The 17,015-nt window shown below is 39.6% G+C and overlaps 1 protein-coding gene across 1 annotated transcript in view; it reads left to right on the top strand.

The window, feature by feature from the left end:
- MYO16 (myosin XVI) overlaps positions 1–17,015 on the top strand; it is a gene marked incomplete at both ends in the record, with an annotated part of 338,331 nt that overhangs the window by 155,445 nt on the left and 165,871 nt on the right. Inside the window, 2 exon segments of the mRNA XM_082013934.1 lie at positions 7,564–7,669; positions 11,251–11,368. Coding sequence (XP_081870060.1) covers positions 7,564–7,669; positions 11,251–11,368 — 224 coding nt within the window.

Below are 17,015 nucleotides of genomic sequence, written 5' to 3'. Positions count from 1 at the left end.
TTCCTATTAACAATGTTTTTCAGTTCTTTTTTTTTTGCTACCGAAGAGTAATTACAAAAAGATACTTCCCATGAGCTTAGTGGCCATTACTAATGATTCATGAATTACCCTTCTATTGAACACATACTGTGGCTAATGAATTCTGAATGCAGTGTAACCCTTAATGATACTGTTTTTCTTAGTCTAGTCATTTTTGCCTCCCACGTTTTCCCAAGAGATGATAATGAAAAGAGATGAAAGCACCTGAGTTGGAACGTAGCTGCCTAACATCCAAAGCTATGGTCTTAAAAATCTTGCTAAACTACCAGACTCTACTTTCTGACTTTAACGTGCTACTTCAATTTTCAGTCCATTTGTGTGTTCAGGAGAGGTTCATAGTTTCTGGCAGGGCAGAGTCTTAAACTACCATTTATTTAATGCTTAAGCCTGACTGGGATCCATGAATTTTACATTTCTGTACCAAAGTCCCTTACAAGCAGCTTTCTCAAAGCATTGCTAATTCACATCACTGAGATCAGAATCTTTATAAATCAGAGATTCACCCATGAGCAGTTGTGCTGCTCGTAACTCTTGTCCTGTTCTTTCTCTGTCATATAACTTCCATCTGGTTTTTGTTTACTTGTTTTTACTGGTTTTCTTTCTTTAGCTGTTTGTCTCTAGTGGTATATTTAGAGTAGAAGCCCTTCAGGGCCGGATCATTTTATATTGTATCCTTAGCCAGATATGGTTGGAGTCTCCTGACTCCACACAAATGGTTATGATAAATTTAGCAATTAAATATGAGGAAGCAGGGACACCACCCTTTTCTTTGGGAGTAAACAACAGAGATTTTGCAGTGAGTGCTCCTGTAATCACAGGGAAAAGGTTTGTAGCTGCAGATCTACCGTGGCTTCTCCCTGAGCACAAAAAACAAGTGAATAAAAAGTCAGCACTTCTGTCGTGTATGGCTGTTCTCAGAGTGCTAATCTACCTGCTATTGGCAGAAACAGCATGGGCTTCTGTCAGATGAAGAAAAATTCTCCCTTCTGTAGTGTCATCACCTAATATTTACCTTTTCTTTTTTTTGTGCCTAAAGACACTGTAGGTGTGGAAGTGTCACAGTCTTTCTGTAGCATACAGAACTCGGTGTGTATCAGATCACCTTAAGACTGTTTAGTAGAAGACAAGCTTTAAGACCAAGAGTAAGCAATGACAAAGGAGCAGAGAGTGCTCTATAATGTGTTAACGGCTCAAAGCTCCACTTATATTTCTGTCATTGCTACTTTCTTTATAAATTGCATGTAATTAGGAATATTTCTTGTAACCCCTAATTTATAAATTAAGAAAATTTGTCATTTTCTGCTTTGACCTTTGCATTATGTTGAAAACCTTACACAGATTTGAGGTAGGGTTCTTAGGATAACGTTATTACATACTGCTAGTGGAAGGAAGCCCCCTGCAAACCCAGCGGCAAACCTTCTGTGTCAAAACTTTGTGTTTCCGTTGTAAGAACACATATATCATCACGTTTTAAAGAAGTTCTAGAATTGCACTTTAGAGTCTTACAATTCCAGCAATGTTAAAGCACTTAATTTTGCAGAACATTCATAATGTCCCATTTAAACTGTGTGAAGCTGTGTTTTCATCTTCAAATTCAATAAAAACCTCACTACTATTTCACTTTAATGTTGCCTGTTTCAGTTTTCTTTGTGACTTTGGTCTTTTTCTGCTGCTATCTATTCCCCTAAACATCATAGCATGTGTTTGCTACTGAATAGGTTAAAAAAGGAAAAAAAAAATCCATTTAAAGCTGTCGCAATGATCCATATCAGTCTTTTTTTTTTTCAGTCACTTCACATCTAATCAAGTGTTCATTCATGGAAATTTTTTTTACAAATTTAAAACAGGAAAACATTTGGCCAAATTATTGAAGAGTTTACTACCAGTTATTCACAAGTGCTCTTAGTTTATAGCAAGCAGCCACCACTTATGCATGCTTAACACCAGGAGCTGACTTTGTATAAAATTCATATGAAAGTTACAGAATAAAATAACATTATGTTATACACTTAAATAATTAATAGGTGGATTTTCATAATCAACGTCCTTCTGACTACATTTTGCTCCTGCTGTTCAGGATATGAAAATGCATTATGCACTGACAAGATAAGTGAGGAGCTGTCTAGGAAGCCTAAGTATAGTTTATAGGCTTGTTAAAAGCTAGTGATGCTTAGTCAATCAAGCCAATGGTTTATGGGATGCTGATGGCTAATTTGGTGAATCAAAAAACCATAATGAATATATCAAATGAAATGTTCTAATTTTGTATATGTTAGCAGCCAAGAATGTCAATATCCAATGGTTTTGTTGTGATATAAATCATATTTTTCAGCCAAATAATCTGTAACAAAGAGAAATCCTTGTCTTTTACAGTGGAATGCCTTGAAAGCTTTTGATTTCCTCAGTTTAGCATCACCACAGGCATTCTGTTCAAGTTAATAATATCTAATTTTTATGTTATAATTCAATGTTTTATGAGTACAATGAGCTACTGCAGTATAGTTATAGATTTGGACATCCTACTTGTAATAGAAGATTTTTTAGAAATACACTTTCCACTTTAGTTTACTTTAGAGATATAATTTCCAACTAACATGCAGGGTTGTTCCATTACAGATATCACTACTGGTGATACAAAATACATTATTTTATATTTAGCAGTCTTGCTTGAACTTGTTTATTTCAAATCTAGAAACCTCAGTCATGGAGCAAGACCCAGAGTCTCACTTATGTACTCTGCAAACTGAGAAGAAAGAAATTATTCTGGTCCCCCAAAAGCTTGCAAGCTTACTCTCTCTTCCCTGACTATATCTTACTATCAAAGTGGGAATTTGGAGTAGTAATGCTCACGGTTTAGAGTGGACAATAAGAGATCGGTTTCAGAAGTTCATACAGAACAGCATGCATATCTATGCTGATCGAAATCTTCTTTTAAAACTGGCAGAAATCTTATATGAACAAATTCTGTCAGAAGTTTTCCAGCATTTCTGATTATAATTCAAGTACTGCAAGAGTAGGGTTTTTGTTTGGTTTTTTTAGGTATTTCTGCACTTCTGAATGTGGTACCTTTGGTCACAATTGGAAATAAATGCAGACAATAAAACCCTGTAACTTATATGGTCTGAAATGGCAGGTACATTCCTCCTTACATGTTTTATATTGTGTCATATTTTTCACCAAACAGATGATTTATAGGATTTATTTACACTGGAATTGACAGTTGCCAAACAATAATGATCCAGTTATCTGAATTCATAAAAATATAGACATATTCTGGCTAATAGGCAGAAATTGAGGGTAAGCAAGATGTACTTCTCAGTACTTGCAGGAATTAATTCTTAAAATTTTGCCTGGAGTTTGCTGTTTTCTGACTATTTTAGCTGGGTGTCCTTGGTTAACTCCTTCTAGGTGACGGTTCTGACTGTCTAAGTTCCCTTCCACCCAATAACTTTTGAACCTGTTGGGCACTAACAGCCATAGAGGTCTCAGAGTTGGGATGTTCACAGAGGCTTTCTGGGTTTTGGGAGCCCTCACGAAGGCGGCTGTAACTCCAACCACAGCTATTCTGAAAGGGAACATCCAGGCAGTTCATGTGGACTGTCCATCAAGCACATGCTTAGCACTGAGCTCACCAGTGTGATTGGTGCCAGTGGTCCAGCTAGACTGGCACAAGGTAGTGGAAGAGCTGGGTCATAAGCCAACTGCAGTGGATTTGCAGGGTGTAGCTTCTTTAGTCTTCTAGTTGTAGAACATCTTGTGTTCTTGCGTCACATGCCTTTGTATTTTCACACTTCAAATTGGACTTTTTCCTAACAATTTTAGTTTTGAATGTTTTATTTCAAAACAGAGTTTATTTTTTCTTATTATTCATATTATTTTAAGATACAGAGACTAGAGTTGTAACTGAGGTTGTATTAACAAAATATTAACAAAGAAATAGGAACTAGGCCCTCCATCAGGTAGTTACATAGGAAAGTTAGAAAGCCAAAGGAGGAATAAAATGAGAAAGCTTAGTGGAACTTGCCTAAAGCCCATGCTGAGCACAGACTTTCAAATTCTCTGTCCTTTTTTCTTTACCCTTGGAGTACACTGTCTCTACTGACTTCCTGCTTTAACCTTCTTTATCCATGAAATAAACTGCCTTTGCTTTGCCTGTTCCGTAATGTCTTAGAAGTTCTGCTGTGGAAGAATGGTTTTCTGCTGCAGTGCTAACTTATCCTCCACCTCCAACCAAAAGTTATAAGAAACCAACATTCATATTGTAAATATTGTAAATATTTTGAAAAATATAGTGATGAAACAATTATTTAAAACAGAGAAGACGAACTGTTCTCTAAGCAGAATTAAACTGTTAAAGCAAAGATATTGTGGACAATGGGGATGTTACAAAAACTTTTACTCCACCTCAACGGAAATGGAATAAACAAGACCTGGTTCAAGATGCCAAATTACTTTTTCATTGATAAATTATTTATTGCCCCAAATGTTCCAAACAATTATATCATCAATTAAAACTTTACATAACATGGTGTTTCTTTCTCAGTGCTTCAACCTATATTTCACCAGGAGTATACGCATATCCTGTTGAAATGCACAGAACAACCAAACGACGTGTCTCTCAGCAACCAAGTTCTAGTGCATTCTGACCCCTGAACTGTACTCTAGCAACCACTATAGCCAGCAAGCTCCTGTGACACCGCTAGACAGAATGTCAGTCACTGTAAAAGTAACACTTGAGCTGAGAGTGTCGAATCTTTGTAGCTGTGTCACTACAGTGTTTAGGAAACAGCAATCTTCGGAAGAAATACTCAGGAAGGGACAGAAACAGTCCACTTTATGCACCCTTGCATGGTCCTGTGTTATCTGGGCCACACTTAGCTTGCAGTGAAAAACAAAATATAGCTTTATTTAAAAAGTGTTAAGTGGGGAAACTCATGACAAACGGTCCAGTTCCTTTATTTAAGATGGCATTTTTCTGTTTTTAATTATAATTTGCATGTCTGCTTTGTAATACGCGAAATCAAATTCACAGGAAATGTTATTTTAGCACCCCTTCTGCCCTATCTCCCTAATTTCTCCAGTTGTGAGAAAGTTTTTTTGAAAAATACACCCACGCTGCTAATCCTGGAAAGGCCTTCTGTTAAAGAAGCTATTTTTGGCAGATGAAGTTGGGCATAAGCAAGCAAAATAATAAAATACCACAACAATTTGTTAAATATCAAGCCTTGTTCAGCTCTCAGAATGATACAAATATTTATCTGCTGGATATAAAGGGCAGTACACATTGGACAAGTTGTGCGTTGTTAGAAACTATGAATTATTTCAGATCTGATTTTAAACATATATGAACACTTCTGCTCAGTGGCATCATCTGTAACTGTTCTGACCTTCAGAAATGTTCCTTAACAGCTGAAATAACCAAAGAGACACTGTTGCTAATCCTGCTGGTAACCTATGGTATAGTGATAGCAGGTTGCAGAGGTGATTTTTTGATTAAGTATGTTGTGGAAGGACAAGATTCCTTCATCATCATGACACACAGGTGCCAGTGGAGTGGCCAGTGTGAGTGGGCAGTAGGAGATGGCATGGGGTGGGGCAACATAGGTGGAAAGAGAAATTTGTATCTGTCTGTAAGCTCACTGACTTTCTGGACAATACAGGCATAAGATCAGTAATTTGCAAGAGTATGAAATTCCTCTAGGGGGAAGAGTATCGCAGGACTAATGCCCTGTTCACTTTTTTTCTGTTCCTGCTAGTGATAACTGGCAAAGGAACACAGAATTTGGACAATACCATTATAAAGACAGAAAGCTAATGCTAATTCTTAAGAACAGAGGCAGCAAGGTACAATTAACATTTGGAGAGTGAAAGTCGTTGTTAAGAGGACAGAGATACATGCAGATTTTAGAGGGTAACATCAAGTATCATGTGGCCTTCGAAACTCTGAAGTCAGAAGCTGAAGGTCTGAGCAAGGGATAGTGCTCTTATGGAACACCTTGTCAATCCTGTAGCGATACTAGCTTCATATTAGCTGTGACAGTGACCTTCTGGACTTCACATGGTTTCCTTCATTGTAAGCCCTGGTTTAAATATGGCTTTGTGACCCGTTATTTGAGGTCTTTGCATAACATATATCCAGGTTGCAAACCTTTGCAGTCTTGGACCATAAACCTCCTACTGATGTCAATAGGAGTTTGAAGTCCTGGGTCAGACTCCAACTCATTATAGAACATGGAGAACATAGATAAAAACAGTTTGACACATCACATATAGTAATGAGATATCTGTCTTGTCACCTAAGACTACAGTTTACCAGGTAAACAAATAAGACATTCACCAGACCTGCAGGTATGTCCTGTAAGAGTTGAATGAAAATGAACAGTGCAGAGATCCCCTCCCTGCCCGAGTACAAAGACCTTTTTGTTCTTCCCTCTTTTGTTTCTTCCTTTATTTAATTGATTTCTCCTTTGAAGTGAGATTTTAATAGATAAAGCAATGGCCAGACAGATACCATATTTTGCTGCCCTCTCATTTTCAGAAAGCAAACTATACAGATAACAGAAGGACCAAGAAGCATGGCCATTGTACTTGTGAAAATCTAATTGGCTGTTGTAGAAAAAACCTTTTAAATTTGATCAAGCAGATAAATGAAGGAGGAGCGTCAAATTACATTTTGTTTGGTTCAGTTGTCTATAAAGAAAACAAATTCTTATAATTTACGTAAGAAATTCTTACATTAATTTCTTAATCAGGCTTCACTAACTTTGTCCTTTCCATCTCTTCTGCATCTTTTCCTTCCTTCTCCATGCTCAAAGTGCACCACTGAGTTTGCTTCCCTCCTCTATCCCTCCACTTTTCTGTTGTTTCTTCCTACCTTCATTGTTCATATTGCCTTTTACCTTGTTTTCTTTGCTCATTTTCCCCCACAGAGATTCTCATTCTTTGGAATATTTATTCCACATCATGAACAAGAAATTAAGTGAAATAGGATCACTGAAGTCAGAGTGTATAGCACTGCAGAAACTGGGCAGGTTGTAAAATCAATCATCTTTTTCTCCCTCCCCTCTTCCTTTCCTATTTCCTTTACCTTCTTCCTATTGTATTCTACACTTACCTTTCCTTCTGACTCCCATTGTTACCACAGTAGTATTTCCCCATCTGCAAAGAGAACCAGGCAGCATAAGCAGGCTCCTTTGCTGGACAGAAGATAAAGGAGGAGATAAAATCTTTGCTATAAATACCTTCAAAATGGCTTGAAAGCTTTAGATTTGATTGGCTTGGCTTGTAGTACAAGACCATATAGCTTGACAGCTCTGACAGCCCTCATGAACATAGACAGCCAGTCTATCTCCTATGTTCTGTTCTTTATTATTTGCCATCCATAAACCTCCTGTTATTTGAAATGAAAGTTTGACTGAGATAACTTAAATCCATGCAAACAGAGCTAGCAGGGAATATAAATAACATATCAAATGTGAAAGTAACAATGATTCCCCCCTCTCTTTCTTGCCTGTCATCTTTCAGTGGAGAAAGTGGTTCTGGGAAGACCGAAGCCTGCAAACAGATAGTGAAGCACCTCGTTTGCAGAGCCAGCTCCAGCAGAAACACCTTTGATACAAAGATAAAACATGTAAGTAGCATTCTGATCACTGAATAGAACAAAGCAAAAATCTGGCCTCTTGGATAGGCAAAGGCATTTGAACCGTAAGGAAAAAGGCATCTGCTATGCAGTTCACAAAGGGTTTGTTTTCACCACTGAAGTCAAAGGAAGTTTCGTTCCCTGAATTCGCCTGAATGGGAGCAGGATTAAGCTCACATTGATGTGATGAGAGGAAAGCAAAAAGTGGAGGCCAGGTTTGTTTCTGTGTGTTTTGGTGACTTTGGAAAGCAGTGTTTCAGTGAATAGGAAACATTTGTGTGATAAGGTGCTGTCTCCTAAACGTGTACTAATTACCTTCAGTCAGGAAATAAGTTTATCTGTATGGTTGCGGTCATGCTTCTCTGGACAGTGTAAGAAGTGCTGAGGCATCTGAAGTAACAGCATGTAAGACAGAAACTGGAAAGCTGCAAAGACTGAACAAAGTTACATGGCCCAGTATTTATATACTAAATATACTTATGAAATAGGCAAGAGTTCTGAATATTTGCTCAGTCATATTTAATTCCCACAGCAAGAACCAAATTCTGCCCAACACGTAACATGAAATCATGAGAACCTCCTTCACGTATCAGATGAATTTGTCTCTAGTACACTGTAAATGTAAAGTTTTCATTTGTCTGAACATTGCAACTCATGTTTCACTGTTACAACTGTAACACTACTATAAAGGTTCATGCTGCCATTTTAAACTATGCTGAACACTAGATTGCCAATTCAAATTCTTTCCAAAAATTGCCTTTCCTGATGAAACTTCTCATCGGAGACCTCAGCTCAGAGACAGGTTTACATGGAATGTTTTAGCACAGTCTGCATTGTCATAACTCAGTTCTGAAGTTCATACTTTAAAAAAAATATGTTTGGACTCTTTTACCCGCTCTGATGACCTTCCTCTACAGCACTTACAGCCAACCCAAGATACATGTTTTTTTTAGTTTTCTCTTGCCACATGCATGATATCCAACAGATATAACATATCTAGAATCATTTGTTCTGGGTATTTTTAATAGCATCACATGCATCATTCAAAACACACTTCTTTCTTCCTGAATTATGCATAAGTCAGTCCAACAAGATGATAAAAGAGTGTCAGAAGTACAGCTGACACCAGCAGACAACCTACAAATCAGGATTATTGGGATGTGGAAAAGCCTACAGATACACTGGTTCATATTTTGTACATTCCAGATGATAAGGTAATAAAAGTTCTATGGATTTTGGTTGGATTTTAGAAAAGAAGTTTGCATGTGTGTTTTCTGAAGACATTAAAAAAGCCTGCTGACACTGAAAACACTACAAATGAATAAGCTGTAGCTTTACCTTACTTCGTGTGGTCATATAATTACCATGTTCAAGTGTTTTTCACAACGTTATCCGATTCATTGATGATGTTCCTAAACTGACACATTTAATCTAGGTTTCATGTGGCAGTGTTAAGAATACCCTTGTTATTTTTTCAGTTTTTTAATATAAATTTTAAAGTTTAGTGTTGCAATAATGCCATTATATAGGGAAAGTACACTTTTATTTTACTTTTATTTTAAATCCAGGAGCCCTACAAGTGATACCTATTTCTACCATGTATTTTTTTACTTATTACCTACAGAGGTTTACTTACAGTTTTGAACTGATCAATTCACTGATGTTATTCAAGTAGAACTGCAAAATTCCGGTCAGATCCTCCAAGTCTTTTTCCTTCCTAAAGTTCAGGTTCAGTAATGAGTAGAAGAACTAAGTAAATAAGTAACTTTGTGAATAGGCAACTGAAAACTGTGTGTTTTGGATACAAATATGGCAGCAGTAAGAATCAGGAGGTGTGGGAAGTAGTCTTGTCTCTGCTGCAACTTGTATCCTGACCACAGGAAAATTCCCAGGGACAACCATCATGATCCAGTGCAAATGAAATAAGATGTTTTCCTCGGTTAAGAAGAGGAATCAGTGTGGGAAGGGGCTGAACAGGTGTAATCTTCTCCACCTAAAAATTAGTTAACTTTGTAGACTACTTTAACCTACTCTACATCTATGTAGTAAACTGAACAACAATATGTAACATGCGGTTGTTATGGCTCCGTGACACAGTTTAAATCCCCAACAGGTTCAGAGGGCAGCATGTGCCAGGGACCATTCACAACAGTATGTCCACCCTATTCTACAAAAGAAGAGGTAGATGTCTGAATGTGAACCTTACCATGCCACTTACCATAGAGGATAGAGGGTCCTGCTCTTGGTCCTGTTTAGTTTGATAGTATAGATGCAGCCATATGTGTCAATGAGCCTTAGTTAATGCAGGCAGACGAGAATCACCACATATTAAGAAAAATGTGTTACTGTTTGATTGTAGAAAGACCCTTTGTAACTAACTTAGATGGGACCCCTGACTTTAGACAGTGAAGGTAGATGCAGCAAATCCCACCCATGGAGAATCAAGTAGAGATTCTGGTTTAGTTGCCTTAGATGGTGCTTTAATGAACACAGTAGCCTGAATTCATGCCTGTTGCAGTTATGCATAGCCCTATTAAAGTTAACAAAGCTGCACAAGTTAAACCAAGTGCTGAATTAGCCTAATGAGCAAATACGTGCTAAACAATGCTTCTGGAGTGGAAGAAAAACTACTCTGACTAGTTTTCTGCTGCCACCTACTGCACAAATAGCTGGTTTAATTAATAATTCTGAAGGGTCTGATTTTTAGAGCTTCTGTTTTTGTGATTGGAGCCACGTATTATCTGTGCCACTCCACGGCCCTCTTTCCTCCTACCTCTCCCCATTTAGGTCATCCAGCTTCAGCAAACTATGGTTTCATCAGAACAATAGTCTATTGAGGCCACATTGCAATCAATTTCTTAGGATGCAAAAGAGGAAAATGCTGAAGGGAATTCATGTAGCATAAGAAACTAATTATACATTAAAAAGGTAAATACAGAGAAAACATGAATTAAAGATGGAATATTTAATATTTTACTATTTTTTAAAATTTTAATAATCTAAAAATAATTGCTGTGACCAGGAAAATATAACATGGAAATGCATTAGTGAAAGATGCCATTAAAAAATCAGAATCTATTTTTTTCCTCACTGTTTTATTATTGTAATACTGAAGTAATTCTATTTGAAATCAGTCATTTATGCCATTTCTGGCATCGTATAAAGCTTCTAAATTCTTCTGTCTGGTTATCAGTATCAACTGACTGTAACTTTACAAGCATAGCTGCTTTCAAAGACTCTAATCTTTTTGCTAAGCATGGCCAGCTCTGGGCATATGACTCCAGTCACTGTATCCCAACTACCTGTAAGAACACAGGTCAGGTGTGAGCCATTGTCTTCCCCTTCCATTTACAACTTCCACTACTCTGACAGCACTATTTTTTTTCTTTCAAGTTATCTTACTTTAATTTGTATTTAGAAAAAAATCTTTCAAGGAATGTGTTAAATTCCAAGCTGAAAAGTGGTCTTTTATTTTTTCCCAGTTATTGATCGCAAACCAACCCCACTGATGTTTATTAAATTATCTTCCTGTTTATTTCATCTCTTATTACTTCTTTACCATTGTCTTGCAGATAAACTGTATCTTGGAGGCCTTCGGACATGCTAAGACACCCTTAAATGATTTTTCCAGCCGTTTTATAAAATATTTTGAGCTACAGTTTTGTGAGAAGAAAAAAACATTAATTGCAGGTAAGTACCATTTAATCTGTTTATTTTGGTAACACCCACAGACTAGGTGATCAGGGATCTCAGTATGCCCTACACAGAGTTCGGCATCAATGACCTTAAAGCGCGTGGAAGAGGCAAAGGCGTTTTACGGTGTGTCAGAGGAACATGTTTAATAGCGTGTGAATTCTCGGCTTGTGAGGAGTAGAGGGCAGTTTTAAGAGGGAGAGCCCTGGTAGTGTCACCACTAGGTGGCGGAGAAAGACAAGAAAAAAAATTAACACCACCAATTCCTCTTCCATTTCCCAGGAAATCACGTTTCCCTTTACGCCCGAGATTAACGAACCGTGGCAGTTGTGTATCGCTTTACTGCGAAATAAAAGTAACAGAGAGACTAATTTTTGCGTTTGTGTCTAATGTTGCATTGGGTATTTTAACTCATCTGTTTCGGGCAAACAAAATACAAGTATACTCTGTAATACTGAAATGAGAAGTACTTTATTACAGCTTTGAGCTTCTTCTAAAGGAACTTGGAATCATTCTGATGTTTATTCTCGTTAGAGGTAAGATAGTGTGGAATTTGCCTCTGCTTTCAGAGTAAGTGGGAGTCTGCTAATCCCCAGTCAGCGTTCATTAGTGAAGAAAAAAAAAAAAAAAGAATATTGGGCAAAACTTCAGTTTGATTCAGAAAACTGTGATCTTTGGAGGCAGTCAGGGAGAGGTTTCATTTCTGGTCTGCATAGGTCATCATAAAGTTACTCTGTCCTAAAGTAAGAGGCGTGTGTAGAAATAACTGCACACAGACAGTTTTCTACATGCATTGATCTTCCTGGATGGGAAAGCTTTGTGGTGAGACACACTTTTGACCCAAGTAAATTAGATTCCATTGGATAAACATTTCCAAAACTACTCATTCTTTATCATTGTAAATGTGTTTATGCTTTCAGAAGAGTTTCCTAAAAATATTATTTGGAAATATTTCATAGTGGAAATTACAATTCATTTTCTTGAAAGAGTCCACTGTACCCTAGCAAATATGATAGTTTCTTCAGTGAAAATGTCACTGTGTGGGAAATTACTATCACTTTTTTCTGGTTTGTTTTACAATAAACACAGGGTATTTGTAAAGAAAATGTAAAACTAAAAATTGGGTTTTTTTTTCGTTAATGAGCTGTTGTGGGAGGAATATAAAGTAAGTGATATAAACATTAGAATGGACTAAGTAGCATCTGAATTGGGCTTGTAAAAATGGAGTTCAATCCCCAAAGGTAACATTTTATAAATCCTTTGTCTTGTATATATTTAATTTGAGTATATTTATTTATCACAGTTACATTGTGTGCACACTTTTTCTCTTTTTGCTACACACACAGAGCACAAATGCAAACAGATGAAAATGATACCTATTTTGAAAAGTCAAGCACATGAACATAAGGAAATTCCAGAACTGAAGTTGTTTGAGATACTCTTGGGTTGCCTTGGCATACAAATTTAATGCTGCTGTTTTCCCACCTCTCCCCAGCTTCATTCAGTGCAGAGAATGTCCTATATTTCTTCACTGATCTGCTACTAAATAGTTTGTTTTCCTTTAACTGATTCATGTCTGGCTTGTGCCATTTTGTTCTGCTCTAAAAACAGAATGCTAGTTTTTCTGTGGATTTTCGATTTTGTTCATCAACATTTTTCACTGTATGAGTACTTCAGAAACATAAATGTCTTCATTTTCACAGTACTTCTGACCTAAGGTTGTGTCATTCAGTTCCTCAGATAAGGAATGGAAGCCTCAAGGCCTCAAGACCATGTGTTGCTACAGTTTTTGGGTGCCTTGCTTGAGGTAGCTGGGACTTGAGTTTCCAAGCAGCTTTACCAAGACTTGTTAGTTTAATTCAAAACCCTTATCTGTGAATGATATAAACGTGGAATCAGTTAACTAGGCTTTTTTGTCAGTTTTCTGGTACACTAACACTGTGTTGTTATCACTTTCAATTCATAGGCATTAAATGAGAAAATCTAGTGCTAGTCAAGTCCATTAACAAATATAAACAAATTAGTTATCTGCCCGACTATTCCCCAAATATTTAGGAATTGAATCAATAACTTTTAGCAAATCTAATGTGGCCAAAAGTTACATAATTTACAGTCATAGGATCATATAATCATAGAATCTTTGAGTTGGGAGGGACCTTATGAGGTCATCTAGTCCAACCCCACTCCAGTGAGCAGGGACATATTCAACTAGATCAGGTTGTTCAGAGCCCCCTCTGACCTGGCTTTAAATGTTTCCAGGGATGGGGCATCTACCACCCCTCCGGGCAACCTGTGCCAAAGATTCACCACCCTCATTGTGAAAGATTATATCTAGTCTAAATCTACCCTCTTTTAGTTTAAAACCCTTGTCCTAATTGCTACAGGCCCTGCTAAAAAGTCTGTCCCCATCTTTCTTATGGGCCACCATTAAGTACTGGAAGGCTGCAAGAATGTCTGCCTGCAGCCTTCTCTTCTCCAGGCTGAACAACCCCAAGTCTCTCAGCCTATCCTCATAGGAAAGGTGTTCCACCCCTCTGATCATTTTTGTGGCCCTCCTCTGGACCTGCTCCAACAGGTCCATGTCTTTCCTTTGCTGAGGGCTCCAGAGCTGGATGCAAGACTCCAGGTGGGGTCTCACCAGAGTGGAGTAGAGGGGCAGAATCCCCTCCCTGCTGGCCACGCTGCTTTGGATGCAGCCCAGGATATGGTTGGCTTTCTGGGCTGTAAGCACACATTGCTGGCTCATGTCCAACTTTTTGTCCATCAGGACCCCCAAGTCCTTCTCAGCAGGGATGCTCTTGATCCCTTCATCACCCAGCCTGTACTGATACTGGGGGTTGCCCCGACCCAGGTGCAGGGCCCTGCACTTGGCCTTGTTGAACCTCATGAGGTTCACATGAGCCCATTCCTTGAGCTTGTTGAGGTCCCTCTGGATGGCCTCCTGTCCCTCAGGCGTGTCAACCGCACCACTCAGCTTGATGTCATCTGCAAACTTGCTGAGCATGCATTTGATCCCACTATGTCACTGATGAAGATATTAAAGAGTACTGGTCCCAATATGGACCCCTGAGGGACACCACTCATCACCAATATCCATCTAGACATTGAGCTGTTGACCACTACCCTCTGGATGTGGCCATACAACCAATTCCTCATCCACCAAACAGTCCACCCATCAAATCCTTGTCTCTCCAATTTAGAGAGAAGGCTGTTGTGAGGAATGGCCTTACAGAAGTCCAGATAGACAACATCGGTAGCTCTTCCCTTGTCCACTGATGTGGTGACTCCATCCTAGAAGGTCACTAAGTTGGTCAGGCAGGACTTGCCCTTGGGGAAGCCATGCTGGCTGTCTCGAATCACCTCCCTGCCCTCCCTGTGCCTTTAGCATAGCTTCTAGGTGGATCTGCTCTGTGATCTTCCCAGGCACAGAGGAGAGACTGACGGATTGGTAGTTCCCAGGGTCCTCCTTGCTACCTTTTGAAAAAAAATGGGTGCAATGTTTCCCTGTTTCCAGTCTCCAGGGTCTTCACCTGACTGCCAGGACTTTTCAAGTATCATGGAGTGGCTTGGCAATCACATCTGCCATTTCCCTCAAGACTCTGGAATGCATCTCGTCAGGTCCCATACACTTGTGAATGTTCAGGTTCCTCAGGTGGTCTCAAGCCTCATCTTCTCTTACAGTGGGAGGGACTTTGCTCCTCCAGTCCCCATCTTGCAGTCCATCCCCTCAAGAGGTGTGGGAAGAGACACTGCCAGTGAAGACTGAGGCAAAGGAATCGTTCAGTACTTCAGCCTTCTCCTCATCCGTTGTTGCCAGTCTGCCAGTCTTGCTCATCAAGGGGGGTACACTTTCTGTGACCTTCCTTTTCTGGCTGGCATACCTGTAGAAGCCCTTCTTATTATTCTTTGCATCCCTTGCCAAGTTCAACTCCAGCCATGCCTCGGCCCTCCTGATCTCATCCCTACACAACTGGGCAGTGTCCCTATACTCTTCCCAGGATACCCATCCCTGCTTCCACTGCCTGTGCATTTCCTTCTTGCCCTTGTGTTTGCCTACCAGGTTTGTCCACTCAACCATGCCGGCCTCTTGCCTTCCTTTCCTGGTTTCTCACACCTGGGGATCAAGAGCTCTTGTGCTCTATGGAAAGCGTCCTTAAAGATCTGCCAGCTCTGTTCTGCTCCCTTGTCCCTGAGGGCAGTTTCCCAGGGGGTCTTATTGACAAAATCCCTGAAGAGCTGGAAGTTTGCTTTCCTAAAATTCAAGGTCCTAACTTTATTTTTGGCTTGCGTCTTGTCCCTCAGGACTGTGAACTCCACCGGTGCATGACCACTGCAGCCCAGGTTGCCTCCAATCTTGAGGTCACCAATTAGCTCACATGCATTGGTGAGGGTCTATTACCTGGCATAGGAAGTTTTCCTCCATGCACTCCAGGAGTCTTCTGGATTGCCTACAGCTTGCTCTCCTACTTTTCCAGCAGATATCAGGGTGGTTAAAATCCCCTAGCAAGATGAGAGCCTGCAAGCGCGATGCCTCCTGGAGCTGGAGTGAGAAGGCTTCATCAATAGACTCCTCTTGGTCGGGTGGCCTGTAGCAGACACGAACCACATGGTTCCCTTTGTTGCCTTGGTCCCTGATGCTTACCCATAGGCTTTCAGCCTGCTCATGGCTGTTCCTCAGAGACAGCTCTTTGCACTCCATCCATTTCTTGACGTAGAGGGCAACGCCTCCATGCCTCCTTCCTCACTTGCCCCTTCTGAACAGCCTGTAGCCATCGATAGCTGCACTCCACTCATGAGATTCATCCCACAAAGTTTCAGTAAGGGTCATAGCTTTCTAGCAGCACGATGGCTTCCAGCTCCTCCTGTGTGTTGCCCGTGCTGTGTGCATTGGTGTAGAGGCACCTCAGCTGGGTTGTCAGTTGTGTCACCCTCTTAGAGGAACCTCCTTTAGATCCTCTGAGGTCTTTCTCTCGTGCAACAGGCTGAGGGGCCTTGCTAGCACCCCGTCCCTCTCACCTTGGTGTGTCATCCCACAGTTTGTCATGGATGAGCCTGTTATTATTCCTCTCCCCTACTCGAGTCAAGAGTGAGAAACCCCAGTAGAGCAGTGAAAATGTTTTTTATATTTTGTTAAGTTGCAGTTGTTCGTGCTGTTTGATTTGCATTGTAGATGTTGCCTCTTCTAGGCTACTGTTAAGCATCACTTTTGAGTAAAATTTTCCTAGATTTACATCCCTATAAATGAGAAAAATCAGGCATGTTTTCTTTGGCTGGTTTAAATCCCACCCAGTGATTCTCTGTATCTATTTGCAAGATCATTTGCAGCAGTATTTACTGTCTTGCACTGTTTAAATATGAATGAAAAATGTAAATATGCAGAGCACCTGATTCTGCTGAGACATGACTTTATAACTCATTGAGGCAAACTGGGCTAAATATGTCTGGTTTGTAAACAAAAATCCAAGTGACACTAGACTGCCTCCATCGAAGGGTTTAGATTGTCTAAACTCCTTAACAGATGGATCTCAAGGGTGGAGATCCAGAAAAATTTACTAAGGAAGGGGCATGCAAAGTACATGTGTACATTTTTATTACAGAGGGTGGGCTCAAGGTAGCATTCCTTGCATTTTGAATGGACATCAGT

The sequence above is a fragment of the Phaethon aethereus genome (assembly GCF_964289735.1).
Source record: "Phaethon aethereus genome assembly, chromosome: 1".
Classification (NCBI taxonomy): Eukaryota; Metazoa; Chordata; class Aves; order Phaethontiformes; family Phaethontidae; genus Phaethon; species Phaethon aethereus.
Note: the sequence above shows the minus strand (reverse complement) of the source record. Positions and strands in the feature narration are given on the sequence as shown.